Source organism: Pollicipes pollicipes, unplaced genomic scaffold (assembly GCF_011947565.3).
Source record: "Pollicipes pollicipes isolate AB1234 unplaced genomic scaffold, Ppol_2.1 Scaffold_6686;HRSCAF=7923_pilon_pilon_pilon, whole genome shotgun sequence".
Classification (NCBI taxonomy): domain Eukaryota; kingdom Metazoa; phylum Arthropoda; class Thecostraca; order Pollicipedomorpha; family Pollicipedidae; genus Pollicipes; species Pollicipes pollicipes.
The window spans coordinates 36809105-36829558 of NW_023596921.1; the positions used below are offsets into that span (position 1 = coordinate 36809105).

At 49.0% G+C, this 20454-nt stretch overlaps 1 protein-coding gene across 1 annotated transcript in view; it reads right to left on the minus strand.

Annotated features, from left to right (window-relative positions):
• The window catches only part of LOC119108259 (soluble guanylate cyclase 88E), a 76416-nt gene extending 62330 nt beyond the window's left edge, over positions 1-14086 (minus strand). The window contains exons 1-2 of the mRNA XM_037231839.1: positions 13845-14086; positions 9093-9279 (exon numbers count right to left, since the gene is read on the minus strand). Coding sequence (XP_037087734.1) covers positions 9093-9279; positions 13845-14012 — 355 coding nt within the window. The 5' untranslated portion in view covers positions 14013-14086. The remainder of the gene's footprint in view (positions 1-9092; positions 9280-13844) is intronic.
• Between the last annotated feature and the right edge of the window lie 6368 nt (positions 14087-20454).

The following is a 20454-nucleotide window of genomic DNA, read 5'->3' on the forward strand; positions in this document are numbered from 1 at the left end:
AGAAAGCAGGCACACCTGCCCTAGACTATGGGATAGCCTAATCACAACAGCAATCTTTTTCCACCCTCGGGACTTGCCGGGGTCTCAAGTTTAAATTCGATCTACAGCTGGCTTTGCTTGCGAAAACAACGACGGCGAAGGGCCACGATAAGCACCAGGGCAGCAGAATGCCTGGGAGAGTTCGAGCCGGTGACAGGCAACACTGGGAATGACTTCCATTATGCAGGCGTTCTCGAGGTCACGCCCCCTTATGAAAACCATGTGTGCGCTTCGAGCCTCATCTCAACCGCAATCAAACTTATCACCGTACCGATAAGACAGTAGTAATAGCCTTATTCCTCGGAGAAACCCCAGGGGAATGGAGACATAGATTGACTGATGTTTCGGCAACATGCCTTCATCGAAACGTTTATTTCCATAAAGTTATGTGGCCGAAATATACGCGGTGAGTCAAACACCGACTGTTCATAAGCCGCTAAATATGGGCTTATCTCCAGGTCGAGGAAGGCCGAAAGGTGGGTATGTGCTGAGCGACTGGTTGGATCCGTCCGTTGTCGCATTTGTTGTTGCGCTTTGTTGCCTGCCCCAGCCAGTGAAATCCCGGAAGGGAGTATCAAAGACTGCCGTGAAGTTAAAAAGAGCAGCGTTGGGTGTAGATTAACACCTTTTTTTTGTTGTCAAAGGTATCGGGCCAGATGACAGTGCAGTATGTTAATGAAAATTTCTCTGGCATCATGTATGTCCAGTTGAATTTTAAAAGCCTGAACAAATAGTTGAGCCACTTCGTGGGCGCCCAACTCAGAAACCAGAGGGATTTAAAGTCTTAAGGTAAGGGCTGTGAACTGCATCAAATGATCTCTATTCTCCTGTTTTTTTTTCGAGGAAGAGGCTATTTACTCCCGGCTATCTAAATTCAAAACTCCATACAAATATAAAGCACCCCTTTTAACGAAGCCGTCCAGAAAAAACATGTTAAAACATATAAAACTCCGTACCATCGTACTGCAAATTTAACAAGCAATACTTATGTTTAGGTTTGGTGTCGCTATGAGGCATGGTGTGATATGCATGAGGTTTTGAAGCTGAAAAAGCGACTTTCGGGAAAATGCGACCTTTGATCTGACATAACGGCCTAAACGGGTGTGCTCTTTGTTGACCTATAAGAACAGTGTATATGCAGTTTTAGTTTGTTTCAATGATATATTATAGTATAGGGCTCAGGGGTGTACACTTAGGAAAACACACCCAAAATTAGAATAATTGTACGGCGCCAAAACCTTAATTCTTACTTGATTTATTTTGCTTTCTATTACAAATGACGTAAGCCGCTTAGCATGTGCGACTCAATAGTAATTCACTAACCGAAAAAAGTTTTTAAAAAATCTCGCGTAAAATGATCAAATCCAGGATTTAGCACTGTGCTAAAATCCCCAACCCACGAGCAATAATTTTACGCCCGCAGTTAGAAAGCGCAAACTAATAAAGCGGCGAATCTATCCGAATAATTGTGCACTCCCAGTGCAATCCTATCGCATCATGAACATATAATCTGCCACATGGTGCTAAAAATATGAATAAAAGGCCGAGGTGTACACATAACTTAGCAGAAGCACAAATGAAGTATCTTGAAATTACCGCTTACACCCAAGAGTGCAAAATAGCAATTTAACTATTCACTGTACCGTGAGTACAAGTGCGTTGGGGTAAAGGCACATCGCCAGTCCATATTAACACCTGACACCTTTTTAACACCTTTGCATCAGCGATTTGCCGTCTATTTGTATGTTGTCTTTTGCCTTTTGCGTCACGTGGACATCAAGCGCGCCACGGCCGAAAACTGAATTTTGCATAGCGCCTGTGTACCCGTGACAAGACACGCAGCTTCACGTGATGATTCTGGTGCAGAGTGAGTGGGTGGCACGAGGCATCCCACACTGTGGAAATGTGAGCAATTGGACTCTGACTTTTATTTGTATCATAATCGTTACTTAAATGACGTAATCACATAACCCTAATCGCATTATATCATATACCGTGAAATTAGTTATGGCCCTGCTACGGGGTTCGGCGCGACCCCCGCCCCTAAGGTTTCCTATGGATATCTCCCCGGTAAGTCGTGCAATCGCCTCCAAATTTCCAGTGACCTGTGTGAAATCTATTGCGCGCGTTTTGACATACAGAACGTGTCCGTAGCCTTTTTGGTTTCAGAGCAGCGGCGGTTTTCGGGGAACCGACTGCACGGCGATTTACGACCGACGCGGGCGACGTCGGAAGTAGTTGATTAAGAGCCAATGAACGGCCGTTAAATCTGGAAATCGTGCTCATGAACGCCAGATATGAATTCGGCAGTTGTATTTTTCATGACCTTGATTGCCGCATGGCTTATGGAAGGGCAGGATTTGAATAACGTTATGATGGCGTCATGAATGGCAAGATGACTTCGAAATCCTCCCACCAAAATACTCACTCACTCCCTTTTCGCGGGTGCGTAACTCAGAAACTAAAGGGGCTTAAGTCTTTAGAAGGGCAGAGGTGTGAACAGCACTGACAGGTCCTCCAAACTGTTTCAGTTCAAAACCTCATATGCCTGTGAAACACTCCCTTTAACGGAGCCGTACATCATAAACATACCGCCACAACACAGAACTATATACCATTTCACTATGAACTTAACAAGAAGCATGTCTTTTTAGGTATTGTGCCGCTAAGAGGTCTTGTCTTGTATGCATGGTGGTCTATAACGTCTTGAGTCTTGTATGCATGATGCTGTTAAACTGGAAAGAGCGACTTTCGGAAAATCTGGCCTTTGACCTGACATAATGAAGTGAGTTGTAAATCAAATCTAAAATGATAAAATAAATCCATAAAACTGATCACCAGTCGCGAGAATTCGTTGAGATCACTGTACTCGTGCTTTCTGCTAAGCAGCTCTATCTTCCTTAGTTGAGAAACAGCACGAGGTGAGGATCGTATGTTAGTGTCAGTCGGCGGCGTTATGAAAAAGAGCGAATCAGGACGAGAGTTAACCAGTGTGTTATATTTTTTATTTGCATTCACGAGCTTGGCCAATGGGATATTCTTACGTTGTTTGATTGCAAGTCCTATTTCCGTCACAACTTATACTATTGTCCAGCTTCCCGTACTATGTAGCACAGAACATGATTTGTATTTGAAACAGTTTGCGGGCGCTTAGCTCAGAGGTTGCAGGGTTTTGAGGCCCAGGAATGGCAGGGCCGCAACCTGCACTGAATGGTCTTTAAAATGGGCATCTCAGTTCAAACCTCGACACAAAGGTGGAAGCTTGTTTATCCCACCTTTCTGCACTTTTCACTTATTGTTGGATCAGTAACGTCCGATTTGGTCGGTAATGCAAGTTTTTTCGAAATTCTTTTATTCTGGATCGCTCAGAATATTCATTTGAAGCGGCCACTCAAGCGTGAGAAATCTGAAATATCACTGAGCCCCCTGCTCACTACTGTGAAAGTAATATTTTTCATCTGACTTGCTTTTTCAACATCTGTCTTCTGTATGGTCTGCAATACACTATTTTGTCAAATGCTTGTGTCATACACTGTACGAAAGCATGACACGCTCTATTCAAGGAAAAAGATATGCAGACACGTGGTGACCATCCCGCAAATTGAACGAAAATTATTTCATGACTTTGATATCTCCCCTATGGTATTTGGTACAGTGCCTTTTTTGAAATGCACTTTGACTAACGGAGACAGAGCATCAAAGGTCTATAGCGACGCACTGGTGCAAACTTTCACCAATACGCTTTTGGCTCCCCAGCTCCTCAGTTTTTTGCTTTTAAACCCGCAGGCCGCGATGTTATAACAGCTCAACAGTGATGCCTCTAGTCCGTAACGAATGACGACAGCCCTTAGCAGATTCCGCCTTCGTCATGACGGTGGCAGTCACAATAACCGCAGTTGTCGCGAACTACGGCTACACTCTGAGGCTACCAACAAAGAAAGAAATGTGATGCGGTGACAAAACCTTGGCAGTGCGGTTACTAACGTGTCCTGATGTTGCACCGGAGCATGCTTTGAAATATGCCCCAAAGGTCGGACGCTTTCTGCAGGAGTAGTGGCGACACCTTCATGCATCTCCCAGTTGGACTATTCAGATGTTTAACAGCTGAGCGGAGGCTGTGTTCTTTCGCATCACTGAAGGTTCACCCGTCAGCCAACTGCAAAAGCTGACAAAGCTCTGCTGGCGCAAAGCCGACAAGTCCTGCGTCAGCAAAAGCTGGCGCAGGGCTTGAGAACCGCAGCCGTTCAGCCGCTGCTGAGATGCCTAGGTTGCGACTGAAGTCCGCGTTCTCCAACTCGGCAAGCATCCAGTGTCGCGTCCCCGCGACAGCACGAGAGCAGAGGCTGCGCACGCACGCGCGCGTGACAGCTTGATCTTAAGGTATGTTTTCGCCCCACGGTTGTAGCTCGGCACGGTTGTAGCTCGGCACCAATAAGCCCAAACAATCCAGAGGCACAGCGCTGATGGATCAATTACCTGCGTGATATCTGCGATCATTTTGATCGTTCAAAGACTTTCGTACGCATTATTGACAGACTATACCGTATGCTGCATTACGGCATAGGGTTCGACACTTGCCCATACGGTCCAGCCTTTGCTGGGATGCGGGCGTGGACACCGTGACCGCAACACTGTTACCTGCATTGCTTGAGGCCATGCGACAGGGGAATATCGCGGATGGGAATGCATTTGTCGTACACAGCATGTTTACTCTTATAGGAGGCTATCCCGCAGTGACCGACGCGACGTCAGTAACATCCCTCTCATTATTAACGTCATGCCAATGGCCCACTCCCAGAACATGTCTATTCAGGTGTGCACACGGAGTCACCGTGGGGTGAACGAGCTGTAGGAGCTACCGACCGGAGCTCTCGTTGGCCTCCTACAGAGATTATCATCTGCAGACTCTTATAACATGCTGCCTTTCCTTGGAATCCCCTGTTATCAAATTTAAGTGTGCTGCAAGGAGAAATGCGAAATTTGGTGCCACTCTGGCGTTCTCATACGCTTTTTTGCAATGTTGGAGTGACAGTCAATTGCTTAGAAGAGGAGACGGGCTCGTGCGCCTCTTTGTGAGTGCCTCTGGGCGTATTGCATTCCTTTTGAGGAAATTGCGAACGTTCCGTTGACAGATTTTAACTCTGGGGAAAACCTTACGACCACCAAATAGTAATGCAAAAACACCGATTTAACACTGCGTCAGACGCTCCACGCCACGAGTGCAAGTGCCTCCAGCAAGCTCCATCAAACGCGCCGCATATACCGATGCCCTCAGCAAGCTTCATCAAACGCGCCGCAAGTGCTGGCGCCCTCAGCAAGCTTCATCAAACGCGCCGCAAATACCGGCGCCTCCAGCAAGGTTCATCAAACGTGGCGCGAGTGTCGGCGCCTCCGGCAAGCTTCATCAAACGTGGCGCGAGTGTCGGCGCCTCCGGTAAGCTTCATCAAACAACAAAACCTTCTCACATCGTCTCAACTATCCTCAGAAAATGTGCAAAGGTTCCCTAAGCACGACTTTCCTGCTCCGACAAACGCATACACATTCTCGGAAATTGTGCCCGCACATAAATCTCGGTGGTGGAAGCTGACGTGAACACCGGAAATCGCTTGGCCATCTCGGCCAGCTCTGCGTCACAGGCGACCCCGCTCCAATCGGCGCCGCCCTAATGTTCTGGGATCGATTGGAAGGAGATGGCCGAACTAGCCAGTCATGCTCAGCTGCTGCCGCCCTCGTGTCCCGCTGAGTGCCGTACAATGTCCAATTTCAACCAGGAAGAGGTGGGTCTCGGCTGGACAGCCACGCGACGCATGGCGTGTTCGGCACGTCAACGAGCCCGTGCCGTTCATAGGAAATGCTATTAGCTGCGACGTTGCGGCGCGCATGATCGGTTGGTGAAGACCGAAAGTCGTTTCGACCGGAAGGTCAGCCAGGCACCCAAGCGAAAAGGGCTAATAATCCTATTTGCGAACCATTCTCGTGACTTGCCCAAGGGACGGTCCTACACGGTTTTGTCGGATTGAAAGCACGCGTCATCATGAAGTACGAGGACTTCAAATTCGGCGTCATTAAATTCATTTTATTCTAGATTTTTTTTAAAATTTACTTGAGATGAAGCCAACTTGACCTGCCACCGGCGTTTCAAAAAGCACTTCGAGCTCAATAGAATGTATCACAGAAAGCTATACCATACCATACAATCGTCAAGAGAATGGTCCCACGCACGGTTTGTGGGAGTGGGGAATGCTGTGTCATAGAGCTCGGTACTATAAAACTGCATCAAAAATATGTGTCAGTGCATAAACGTGTGCATGCTCGCTGACAAAAGCTCCGCAGGGTGATGCTTCATGTTTCTTAGCCTCGCAGCCATGCTACGGCTGAGTGCCCGATTTCAAAAGTGTTTTGTTAGCTTATAAGGAATAAGAATAGCGACAAAAGCTGGCTACTTTTTATGATGTGAATAATGACATCCAAGCGACACGTTACTTGAGGACAACGGAGTTCACATACTTCGTCCAGGTATGCACCAGATATTTATGGAACGGCCGCAAGCCCAGCCCAGCGTTCTCGAAAGTGATGCGTTTAGAGCGGCGAAAGCGACTGTAGCATGGGCTGGATCCAGTCGATCCAGGCGAAGGTGACGCACGTGACTGCGTTGATCCTTTCCTGCATCATCATTGCGCAAGGCAAGTTTCAGCCCTCGTCGTGCGCTGAAGCTGCGTTCAGCTGCGGCTTAACTGGCAGGCAGGGTCACACAGGAGGACGCTCAAGCTTGACGATTTCAGGGATGGGCTTCCGCGCGATGTGCCTCACATTTCGGAGGACGGTTTTAGGGGGTACATTTTCTCCCTTAGTAAATGGAAAGGGAGCGGTTAACCCTTTGCCCCTCTAGTGCGCCGCTGCGAGGTTGTTGCACGTAGTCTCCAAGCGATCAATAATAATAATGTTACGAGCTTAAAATGAGGAAGAAATGAATACCAGGGGATTTCTTCAGGCTGCATGAGTAGCATGTTACAACGTAATGGAGTTAAAACGAGACGCATCTTATGCCCCGTCCCGACAGTTCAGTTGGTTACAGCACCTGATTTCCGATCAACCCACCCGTGGCGAAGTGGGTTCGGGTTGCTGTAGGCGCTTGCTTTTTGCTCCTGGCAGTCATGGCCTACGGCCAGTGGAAGCGGCCGCGCTAAACGTCTGGTGAAGTAAAGGGTAGGACGGACCGATCCGTGGCTTGTGATACAGTTACAGTTATGTGGTTATTTTATTGAATGCGCATCCTCATGGTGGTTGTTCTGCGCCTAGTCGTGCGAGAAAAAGGCACGCAGTACACAGAGATCAACTTTTACGTACAGGTCAAATCAGTTTCAGCCAATGGGACAGCGATTTAAAACAGTCGAAAATGTCCGGCGCGGGGAGATGCGGACGGCCGCTGCAGACCGGTTCGATGGGGCGGCGGCGCGGTACGGAAAATGTCGCTGGGTGGCGGTCAGTCGGATGCGCGGCAAGCGCAGCGAGCCGACACCTCCCGAAACAGCCCGAGTTTGACACCGGGAAGACTCGGCGCGCGTCATGAAGCGAGCACGCAGTGCACTGGGGGATTCGGGACGTGCAGCGCCCCGTACACATCAGGCAGTGCCGGTGGTGCACAAGATTCGCGACGCTGCGCCAGCCGAACGATTCCAGGACGGGTGAAATCGGGTCGCTACGGCGGACACCACTCACTAGCCTGGCTGCCAAGTGCATTACCCTTTGCACCCTGCCTAGATGACGCTCGGCCGCTGCAACCAAAATGAACAGGCAGTAGAGGATATGAGGGACGACGTCAATTTGGACAAGGAGCTTCAAAACCTAAGGACTGAAGTGGTGTCAAATTTTGAGCAGTGATGCGAGGATTGCATTGCAGTGCAGAACGAGCTAGCAAATGTGAGGTTCCCAGGTAAGGTGGTGATCGAGGAGTACACCCAGTACCTTCACTGAAGATGATGGGTGAATTTCTGCGCCAGAGATTGCAATGTGAATGTTGCCGGTATTTGTGATAAAGGGTGTGGTGCCGAGCAGCATGAAATCTGTGTTTTAGGGGTCCATTTTAAGGCTACGACTGAAACCGGTTTTGAAGGCACTGAAATGACTCTATGACACGGTTGGATGGTATAGGTTGGACAGGCCGACGACATCGGGGGTGGCTGAGTCAAGGAGTTGGGTGTCATCGGCGTAGGATGGTGGGCGGCCGTGGGGTAGAAAACTGCATAGGTCGTTGATGAAGATGAAAAACAGGGTTGGACCGACAAGGGATCCCTGGGCCACCCCGCGGGACAGGGATAGGGTAACCGAGCCACCACCAACCACATACCTCCGACCGCTCAGGTAGTCCCGGAACCATTCCGAGGACACCCCACACCATTCCAGCCTGCTCAGGAGGACGCCGCGATCAGCGCTGTCCATGGCCTTGCAAAGGTCAATCGTCGTTATCGACGCGACATGGCCACTGCTGACAGCCCTTGCCAGTCACCCGACAGCGTCGATCAGCGCGTACTCGGACTCTTCCAGACGGACAGAGAACTTTGCATGATGTGACGGAAAAGCTGATCAGATATAGACGATGAGTGCCGATTACAAGGAAATACTTTTTCATTGCATGGAGTGGCACACCACCGGCACCGACAAGCTCCACGCGTTCATCTTCCCCATGGTTGGAGAGAGCTTCGGTAGAGTGACTGGATGTAGGGAGAACGCCGAGGCACAGACACGTACGGGCGTGGTCCGGTGGGGGCGCATCCGCACTGTCACGCACCGCCGCCGCCTCCGCAGCGAAACGGGGGCAATGGCAGCGAAGTGGGCATTGAGTGCGTCCGCCCGGGTGCCCATGTCGTAATCAGGGGTGTCGCACCCTCTCGCTGGTGCAGTCCGAACTGCTTGAGGGGGCTCCAGAAGTCTCGCGCGCCCTGTCAGCAGACTGCTGCACAGGTAGGAGCGTCGCGCGAGAGCAATCGGTCCGTTCACTCTGTTACGGCACGGCTGGTGCATGCCGCGCGCCTCTGTGGTATGGCAGCGCTACCAGGCCCGCAGGCGCAGTCGCGCTCCTCCACAGTTGCGGAGGCTTCGGTATCTCCACGCAGGCGTGGCCAGCCGGGACGGTGTGACGTCATGGCCGTGATCAGGGAGTGGGCGTCGACTGCGACGTTCCACACTTCCATAAATGCGGCCACCTTGTCATCGGCCGTGCCAGCGGTGTAGAGCGGCTCCTAATCAGCGAGCAGCAGGCTCAGGTTAAGCGCGTCCCAGTCGACGCGTTTCCACGGTCGCACGGTGGCGGTGACTGACCGTCGGCGCTCTCTGGGGACGGGAGCGCGGAGCAGCACCGGCTGGTGGTCCGCCATAGGCTTGTGGAGAGCCTCAGCTGAGTTCCGGAGACCGGTTGTATTGGTGGCGATCAGGTCTAGAAGTGTTGGTGTTGAGTGAAGGCCGATAGGCTTGGCGACCAGCTGTTCGAGACTCATGTCCCTCAGGATGGCCTGAAAACCGCGTACGCCGGGACGTCCGGGTTGAGAAGATTGATAATTAAGTCACCGGTGCGAGTGCCAGTGTTCCTGTGGCGACGGCGGCCTGTAGTCGATCTCGAAGGCTCTCCAGCCTCGGGACGTTCGTCCTCCCGGCGGTCAGTAGATGACACCAACCACCACGGTGCGGCGGCCAGGGCCGCTCACCGAGAGCCACAGGAATTTCACCAAGGGGTCGATGCCGCCTATGTCGAGCTTCGTTGCGCGGAGGGAGTCCGCGACGAGTACGGCGACTCCACCTCAACGCGGCGGGGTCTGCTGGGCTGCTGTCAGCCGGGCGACAACGCGGTCATGCCGCAGTATGCTAAAACCCGGGAATATCAGCACCCTGTCGAGTACCTCGGGCTTGAGCCAGGTCTCAGACACACAGGATGTCCATGTGGTGTTTCTGCAGGAGCTGGTTGACTTCGTTCAGTCGACGAATCAGTAACCGGGCATTGATATGAGATTGATATTGATATGACATTGATGTTGTAGTGATGTCGATTCGCGGGCTCAACAACCCTCGCGGGTACCTTAAACTTCCGCCACCAAATTATACCGTTGACCTGAAATTGGACGCTCGGATGGTAGAGGTCAGGGCTTATGCAACAAACACTGCCTAGCGTGAGTTTGGATCCCAAACATGCATCTGGGTAAAAGGTTCGGATAATATCCGTTATAAAAGTTGCATGATCTCATGAGTAACACGGCTTAATACCCCGTGCTAGACTGCTGGGGCACGTAGAAAAATTTATTGAATGGGACGAAATGTAAAATGTCTTCCACAATCCTGCGAACTTGAAGCAATTCCTCCGTATGTTTGTCTACGGTCCAGAATGTTATTTTACACGCGCTCAGGTAGGGGGTCAAATTGAACCCCCAAAGGTTTTTCCAGAATGGTTTCCGAGCGGCGCGGTGCAGCCGCGCCAAATTTTGCGTATCTGTAGACAATCGAATAGCGGATCCTCTGACGTCCCAATGCATATATACCTTGTAAGGTCGCTGATCTATGGCAGGTCAAAATCAGGCCATGGTTTCAGCGAAGTCAGTTTCTAGGGAATCGTTCAAGCTGATGCAACAGCGGAGTGTTAGACGGAGCCATACATCTCTGAGATACTTTCTTAGACAACAGAAATGTTGAATGAGCAAGTTACGTTGACCTAAGGTCAGGTACAGAGGTCAGACTAAGGTCAAAATCAGCCCGTTTTATTACTCTAGGGCTTGCTGTAGGAGATAGTTTCTGGTGCTCATTTCAAATTTATTGATAGCAGAAACCGTGTTATGCATCTTCCATGGACTTCTGAGAGGTCAAAATAGGTCATTGACCTGAAATAACCCAGGTCAACGTTTTGTTTTTAGAAACATACTGTCTAGCACAATCTTTGTCGCTCATCCAAATGCAAAGCTCAAAGCAGTGTTGTATGATTTTGGTCATCATGACCTTCAAAAGGTCAAAAAAGGTCACTACTTTAATTGAGCATCTGACCTTGCGCTAAGAAGCAGTTATCTAGGTTCTGGGGGCACTTTGGAGACCAACCTGGCATTTAACCGTGTTTGACCTTATTTGACCTGAATATCATAACCTAGAAACCTCAAAATTTGACCTAAGTGACTTCACGTTTAGGTCAATACACTCTGTTTATTTGAAGTTTATAGCTTGCTTAGTTCCCGAGATCTCAGGGGGTCAAGTTGACCCCCACCCCTCACCCCCACCCGAGCGAAGGGTATTAGCCGGCTACCCGGGTGCGAGTTAATACTTGTCAGATTGTCAGAATTGCACATTGTCAGAAATTAAAACAACTTTGTCAGGTTATTGGCATGCATTAATTCAAGTGCTGTGAGTTTAAAATGTAACTATTTTTGGATATTTTCATTGTACTTCTAGCTCAGAAGTTATCTAAATCGCGAAATTTGCGTTTTTTATTCATGATTTTAGAGAAGTTTCGGAAGGGAAAGCATATAAAACGCATCGGAATGTGTTTTATTAGCGATGGTCCAGAAAACACGGGTCTAGTCAACGCTCCAAAGTTGGTTCCTACTAGTATGGCCGGCCATTGCCGCAGTGCTCGCTGAAGGCCATTTCGCTACAAGCTATAGGACCATAAAGTTCTTAAAGATTGAACCAGACCAGTAAATCTCTGCAATATTTACCGAGGGTTCTATTTTTTTAAACTTTGACCGAAGCCAGCGCAGTGACCCGCTTAACACAAAACGGATGCATAAAAGGCACTACAAATTTCGCGGTGCTCCGCTGTTTTTCTTTTCTTTTCTTTCCTTTTCTTTTGCTGAGCCCCTGAAAACGTACACTAACGTTACTACGCAAGGTGCTGATATACAAATAGGTTTCCAGGTGCGCAATGAATAAGAACTATCCGCAGAATTGCAGGACTGTGACTAGTTCTGTATCAAAGATATATCTAAAACACGATGGTGGAACTGGTGCTAACGCATGATTGTCATTGATGAGAGCGTACGTGGTGCGTAGGCCGTAATTGCAGCTGTATTTGGAACAGTTATATAAGAATGTAGTACATAAGGTACAGTTCAATGCCAGTTTTCACCTTTTCTTTGAAAAATGTATAATATCTATGGTGAACTGGCACGACATGCTCGATCACTTCCTAATTTGGTATTAAACTCTACGCGCGGAAGACATTGAGCGTTCTCGGGCAATATAGGGGAATATCGCCGAGCAGTCTTTCGGAGTCCTAGAAGCATAGTGTTCACATTTGTGACAATGCAATCCTACCGACGTGAAGGAAATACGTCATGCCTAAAATTAGGAATAGGGATTTCTGAGTGGAAACATGTGCGCAGAGTATATCTCCTCTTGCAAGAACGTTGTTAAGCTAGGGGGCGTGTCCCCTCCTACGTGACAAAAGAGGGCAAACGTCCCCCGTCCATACCGGTGGCGCCGCCCCTGGGTACCTGTCGCAAATATTCAGTGAGAACACCGAACAGTCAACGGGACGAAATGCCAACTGGATGTAAAATGCATATGTAACGGGAAAATGCCCATATAAAACACATTAGCAATGCCGTGCACTGCATCAGCCAGGCTGAACATCTCTATTCCCATAGCTGTACCTCCCAAAGTTGCAACGTACACAGGCTCAGCCATCATGACTCAGACCCCCCCCCCCCCCTTCGATGACTGAGTGGTTACATGCCGACGCATGCTCAGCCCGACTATGCACCATAATGCCCCTTTTGCGCTCCAGTCCAGCCCTGTAACGCCTGCCAGGCGACTGTCCCAGTGCAGCCGGGGGATGGCGGTCGGTTTCATGCAAGGTCGAGCTTATTCCTGCAGGGCCGGTTTCCATCTGTCATGTGCATGGTCAACTCAATTTCGGTCGGTTTTGTTTCAGCGTCTTATTCAGAGTCGGCCTATTCCAGTCGGTTTATTCAGAGTCGAGTTTCAGAGGGCCGCGGGAGATTCATCTCGCAACAATAGTGCTCCACTGTATACCAAATCGGAGGAATTTGGGCCACTGCGCGTAGCGACGCGTCCCTCCCAAAAGGATGAAATTTTTCACCCCGGCGGACGCAGGCGGAATTATTTTGTGGATGATAAATTGTGGACTGTGAACATTATGGACTGTAATCGTTGTGAGCTGTGGGCGTTATGAACTGTAGTCGTCATGACCTGTGAACATTATGACCTGTGGACATTGTGAACATCCCCCGCCCCCCGACTCATCAACTGACAACGACCTATCTGTGGGTGCAACCTGCGCCATTTCAAAACCGGTCATGCAGATTCTGGTCATAGGCCCCGGACGGTTATCTCAAGAACATCGTACTGAAGCGAAACGGTCAGCAATTACACCAAGCATCGGTTATCATCACCTGCAATATGTGGAACTAAGTTAAAGGGGAGAATTATTTTAAAAATCGTTATCAGTGACCTCAGCCATGGAAAATAGATCGTAACTAGTGGCTTATGAGATGGAGAATCTTCAAATATTGACAGCAAGTGCTGTGGAGGTGTGAACTCCGTTGCTGAAAAGTTCAACGCATGCATCAAGGGGTTTAAAAGTTATTAAAAAAAAAAAAAAAACACCACGGCTGCTAAGACCCCCGGCGGTCAACGATTATTAATACGTTGCCGTCGCAGTGAACCTACGACTAGATAAACCATTCAAGCTTACATGTTAGTATAAAAGATACTCCAACGCATGCAACCGGGGCATTTCCCACTAGCGCACACCCGTGCCCTCTAGCGGTAGCCCTTGGAAGCCACACCACGCGACGCTCTGGTGACCCACCTTGCAGGCGGTCTTGGCCAGCCGAGGCAGCAGCGCCTCTGGGTACACCTGGTGCGTGGAGAAGGACGGCATGTCCACCAGGGCCTCTCGCCTAACCGTCTCCCACTGGTCCTCGCCGTATGTCACCTTGATGAACTCGGCCAGGTTCTCCAGCAGGAGGCCGTACATGGCGGCGGTCTGGTGGCAGACTCTGCTCAAGTGCGCACTGAGACCGTCTCGCAGTCCGTCCGTCTTATCGACTCGATTCTGACCACTTTGAGCGTCTCGTCACTCTCGCCACCCACCGGCTCGGCTTCAGCCAGGCAGACCGCTTTACCCGGTCCGTGTCCCAGCGACAGTCACCGGCTCGGCTTCAGTCAGGCAGACCGCTGTACTCGGTCCGTGTCCCAGCGACAGTCACCGACTTGCTGCCGCTCAGCAGGCGACCACAGCCCGGCTGGATCTCAGGACTTAGCTGCCGACTGGCCACATGGCTGAAGATCACTCCTTAACCACAGGAGCTGCGGTGCTGTGCCGACACGGAGCCGTGCCCAGGTCCCGCCGCTGCAGCACGGGCCGACCGTCGGCTCCACCACCGCTGCAGACCGCAGGACGGGAGCGCCAGGCGGCGAACGCTGGTGCTGGACAGCGAGGGTTCACCGTCATCCGCCCAGCGGCGCTATCTGGGCGGCTCAGCTGCGTTCGGGGTCGTTTCGGGACCAGGGATTACGCCTCCAGTCCTGCAAACGATGGCCGGGCGTCGCGTCAAGACAGATTGGTTCGATGACTTATGGTCTCGAATGTCGGCTGCCGTCGACAGAAATGAACAAGCCTGCCTGGAACTGACTCCGACGTCAAACATGACAGATATCTTGGTCGCTACTGTTCCGTTGGGAAACGGCAACCAAATTGGCGCCTCACGCTACGGGGCCATTTCGGAAGACAAATACTCCCTTTAATGTTAGCGAAAAGGAGCGATAACCTCTGGCTTACCGAGTGGCATAGTAGCGTGACATTTAATGAGACTTGTGGCTTTGCTGGAGATCGTCCAAATGATGTTCTAAGGGCCGTGAAATGTCCATGTCCATGTGGATATCATGAGCTGATCTGTCTACACCGCACCACATATGAGTACATATAGGTCGGCTAGCATATGGCTTTTATAATTATAATTGCCGCCAAATGGTTCAGGCAAGCGGCGCTCGGGCTGTCAACTAACTGCTGAACTGGAGAACATCAACAACAAAACTTTGCCAGTGATGATCAACAGCCGCTCATCAAACAGAACCTGAGTTTTGAACACGATGGTTCATCGTGAAAGGGTTCGACGTCGTGACGTTAAAGGGGTTATTCCACATTTGTATGGGGTTTTGAACTGATATAGCCGTCTTGATGATTACTGATGATGATCACTGATATAGCCGTCTTGATGATCACTCGGTGCGGCTCACAGCCCTGCCCTTCTTAAAACCTACACCCTTCCAGTTTCTGAGTTACACGCCCGCAGAGATGCGCCACCAGACTATCTCATGCAGACTGTGTCAAGGTCACCCAGACATCTATGGCGCCATAATGCTATTCAAATCGTGCCAGTGATCAAGGTCAGCACAAATATAATTGTTGAGCCGTTCTTATCTGGCGTTCGGAAGCACAACTTCCAGACATGACGGTCGTCAGTTGGCTCTCAATCAATGTTGTGCGAAGTACGGTGACGCAAGCAAACAATGACGTGTTGATACTGAACTACTATATCCCAGTGCTAATTAACGTATTGATAGACGTATTGACGTATTGACGTTGGGCTTACTTCATCATATCTGATGTTTGCTTAAATGTCTCTAAATGAAGAGCATTGCCTTGCAGAGATATCGTTCAGCTATCTAATGTTTATAAGATGCATCAGCAAAAAAATGTGGTTGTCAGACGCAGCACTCAATGCAAGAACTACACTAATTATTTTCGACTAGCGCATTCCAAACGCACTTTCAGTGGCGACTGAGGCGGCATCGCCAGGCCAGATGTCAGCCCGGTCCGACGGCCCGTGACTCCCCCTCCCCTCCCTCTCGCCCCCGGCCCCGTCTCACCTCCGTCGGCGTGCCTTCCTCTCGCGCGTCAGTCCCGCCGGCCACTGCCGCCCCGTCGGCCGACCGCGTCGCGTTCGACGCAACAAGTCGGCCACTGCCGACGCACAGGCCGCTCTCGCCGAGCGGCGGCGGCCGACGATGCCGGGCGGGTCGGCGCCGGCGGACCGAGGGGTCCGGGACGTGGCGTCCGCCGCGGGACGCGGAAGGTGGCGGGTCAAGTGTGGTCACTTCACTGCTGTCATGAAAACGGAGAGTGGCGATTTGACGAGAGGGAACAAATAAGAGCACTTCATGAATTGGATTTACAGGATCCGGTGCAGTGCAGTCCGGCTCGTCCAGATCCAGTCTGCCCGCCAATCCGCTTTGCCCAGATTCCTCATTCAAATCCGGCCCGGTCTGACTAGCGAGACAAATTTATCCAATGAATCCGCGCCAATGCGCTTCCACATTACGGACTTCCAAAATTCCCATAGCAATGCTGGGCCCTCCGAATATCTTCAGGTTAAGTTGTTTGTTAATTTATTTTGGTCAAAAGTGCTCAAAACTGAAAAAATAAGTTACTCGAAACCAGGGAAGCCTGATGAAAGGCCCGATGAGCATTAGCACATTGTCTGACATTTTCAGACTCCAGATTAGATATAACGTACTTATACTTGCCAGTCGACAGTCTGAGCGGCATCCAGTTCACAAGCGTAGGACGACGTTCACCTAGTACGACTTCTGAAAAAAACTAAAACGAGCATCTCGACACATATATGATACTTCAGGTGTGATCCGGTCACGGACGTACCAACAGATAAAACAACCTAAACTCCGACCATTATTTCCTGCTAAATTACCGGCTGCGTCAAAATGACAATCCACTCGTGCGTCTGTCCAAAGATAGGCGATTGCGCTACTCTCATTCAGGAGAATGAAAAAGTTACGTCAATTTTGAGACCCCATTGCTAAAATACCAAATGTTACTAAATCTCCCGTTATGGCGTATAATAGAGAAAAATGTCTTTGTTATTTGTAATCGTGCGTGGTATAGTGGCATGAAGTCACATTTGCATTGTCAAAAACAACCTTATCCATGTATGTTGGCGATAGTACGTCACTTGGCGTTTACTATTTTGCTTTAGTCACGCTAAGAGAGGAATCATAAATGCCTTATTACATGACGTGGCGTTCAAGCCAAAGTAAGAAACACCTCTCGTCCGCCGTGGGTGCTTCAGAGTCAAATACAATTATAAAGTCCAAGCATGCTCTCGAAACGTGGTGCAAGAGTTAGGTACATGCCACCCGTCATCCGATATCTGTCATGACCGCTGGCGCTTTGACATCTCATCCACATCTTAGCCATTTGTTAAGGGTTCTGGTGATCATACAAGCTACTCCAGGCCTTTGTTTTTTTTAGGCATGAATGGACAGTCTCAGGTGGTATGCTCAGGTGGTATGTTCATTGCCTGACTTTCTGTCCTAAGTGTGTGGGACCAAAATCATAAAAGGAGAATCACAGGCATGCAAATGCATTGTTTGCGTTCAAGTTGTGAACGGTTTATATCAAGTGGGAATAGGATAGATAGGACACTAATGAACACATGCTTCTATATACCCAACTGTTTTGCTACATGCAAAGAGTACTTTACTTTTTGCAGCTAGCTGCTTGGCTAGAAAGTTATTTTGGTCCATGGGTGTAGAAGACAACATGCTCATTCTTTGAGATGCAGTTGCACGTGACTCGTGACAATAGCCCGTGACTCGCTGTGCGCCATATAGGCCTCTGCATATAACACACCAAGTGGTGACCCCATGGCGACCCCATTGACTTGGCGATAGAGTTCAGCTTCTGGACATCCGAAAAGGACGACTTTAGCACGACCCAGGGTGACCTCAGTACCGGAATACACACGCATGAATTAACATTCAAGGGTGATTTAGATGGTTTCGTGAACTGACACGTTCGTGAATAGTGACGAAGCATTAAGGGATTTGTTTTGTATTTTGTTACTATGAGCAGTTATGCCTACGTTGTTTGATGATATTGGCAGGACCAACGAAGCGATACAAAATATATAGGCACCCTTCTAAAAACGGTTTTCCGATGAATGAGAACGATGAATTCGAGACTGAATATTTACTGAAAAAGCAGTAAGTGCCAGATATGCTGTAATTGCCAGTGAAACATGGCCTTAATGAAAACCTGCTCTCCAACTTATATATATATATATATATATATATTATATATAGATATATAATATATATATGTGTGTGGTGTGTTGTGTGTGTGGTGTGTGTGTGTGTGTGTGTGTGTGTGTGTGTGTGTGTGTGTGGTGTGGTGTGTGCAGTGCTGTGCGTGTGCGGTGTGCATGAATTTTGTTAAAAATCATAGCGGACTCAGCATTCATGATCTTTAGGTATGTCCTCTCGATAACACAAATGCATACTGCACACGTACATATATAAATGCATGCATTAATGTTTAGTAAAGACAGCAGCATAGCTATAGAAACCCCTACTTATATCCGAGTTTAAATGCGGAATCAACGTTCCGTCACAGCTCTTGACATGCCTTTCGTTGTAGTCCCTTATTTAATATCCGCCATGGCGATATCGGCGCATGTAAGACATTCAAGTGCAATATTCGTCGTAGCTTTACGGCTATGGGGCGGGTGGTCACGTCGATTTCATTCAAAATTGCAAAATCCCGACAAAAGTCGGGATGCTATAGACTTTTTGACCACCGCAGGTACCAAAGACGAAGGTTAAAAATAATTAAAAGGGGGGCCCTCTATTTTCCCGTAGCCAGGCAGAATCTACTGTGGGCCGCCGTCGGGCAGTGTCAGCGGTACGCAGATGTTCACTTTTGAGTTGCCTTTTACCTATCTTACGGTCCGATGTGGGCTCAGCAGTGACACCTCTAGTAGATTGGACTCAGTGAAATGTACGTTGAGAAGGGGCACGTTGGGCTGAGTGAGCTATTTAGGGAAACATTAGGTGGAGAGGTTAAGGCGGTGCGAAAGATTTAATATTTGTAGCGAACTAGGTATCAAGTATACATCCTTTCCCAAATCCAAAGCGTCATCCGAAAATAATCAATTTGCTAAACGCCATCGGGGTAGAAATCAACGTCAAAGCATGCTCGTTGTAAAATAATTGTGAGCATGGCTCATGTTTCTTTATGTTTTTCCTTATGTGGTGCGTTTCGTAGTATTTATGCACAAGCATTCTGGCTAATCAGTGTATTGCGAACATTGCATAATACACATGTCCAAAAAACAAAGCACATGCAACTATTAGTGCTATAGCTGTAAAATAAAGCCCAATGTCATTTTTCCCGTCGGAAAAACGAGCTGCACACCCACATTCTGAGTTACTCCTAGCAGCAGGATAGCATCAACTCCATAAGCCTTTTGGCGATGAAAACGTGAACAACTAAATTCGAAAACATATTGTCCTTGTTGTTGTTGAATCCGTCTGGCACCACCTGCCAGTTCACATATATCACACGTCACACAGCTGCGATCAGTTGTGATACAATAGCAGGTGTGACCGTGCCACTCATCTCGCCGGGTAAAACCAAAGATCGCCATACGGCTCTTCACTTTGAACATTGCGTGGTTGATCCTGGCGGGACTTCCAAAACCACTCTGCCATTACCTTGAGATGGTAAAACGTGTTCAAACTTTGATATCTTTTATGAAATTGGTGTGTACAAAGTGTTCGTGTTAGTTCAGAAACGCACATTTTTTTCGGGAAAAGGTAGCTAAACGCCGGCTGGCAACGTGACATTGGATGATGATGCGGTTAAAAGCATATGAACTTTTATCCTGTCATGTCGCGCCATGTGCTGCCGGCGGCTGTGCCCTGCCGCCTCGCCTAGTTTGTTCCCGCGCACACTTGAGGTCAAAAGTAAACCATGCAAACACGTACACAGCTTATTTAGATGAAGCACGTCTGCCAGTCGATTGCTTTACCAACAGAGTCCAGGCTCGGCCTAAAGTGACTACTAACTTCTCCGGATTTTGAAGTCGCGTCACCAGGGAAGGGGTGCACCGATCAGGATCCGTGAGCGCACCTGCTGAGGAGTGGCTGGAGAGCTGGCCAGGGGAATTCTTCTCCAAAGGCATCGAAATTAACAAGGAAAAGGGTGAGAAGTGCATTGCTCTCAGAACAAAATTCGCTGAGAAATGCCCGTTTCCTCAGATTTTTTAGTTTTTTTTACGTTCGTTCTTTGAACTTTTTATAGAATCTGTACAGAAAATTGACATGCCAGACGCAAGAGCAGGATGTAAGGCTACAAGCTTTCGATAATGTGCAGCCTAAGCAACGTTTCTATCGATGGTGCAAGCGCTTTACTGATGCTTTTACACAGTCAGGCGCACTCTAATTGCAACCTGAGGCATACTTCGTTGTGAGTACCCGCCTAACCGACTTTCGTGCATAGACCATTCATGTCAAGACGTTGAGATCCTCCATGCGATGGATCTTAACGCCACGACACATATCGACATGTGCGAAACAAGATTCCAGGCCGTGTCGTGACGTTGGCAATCACTAGGCAT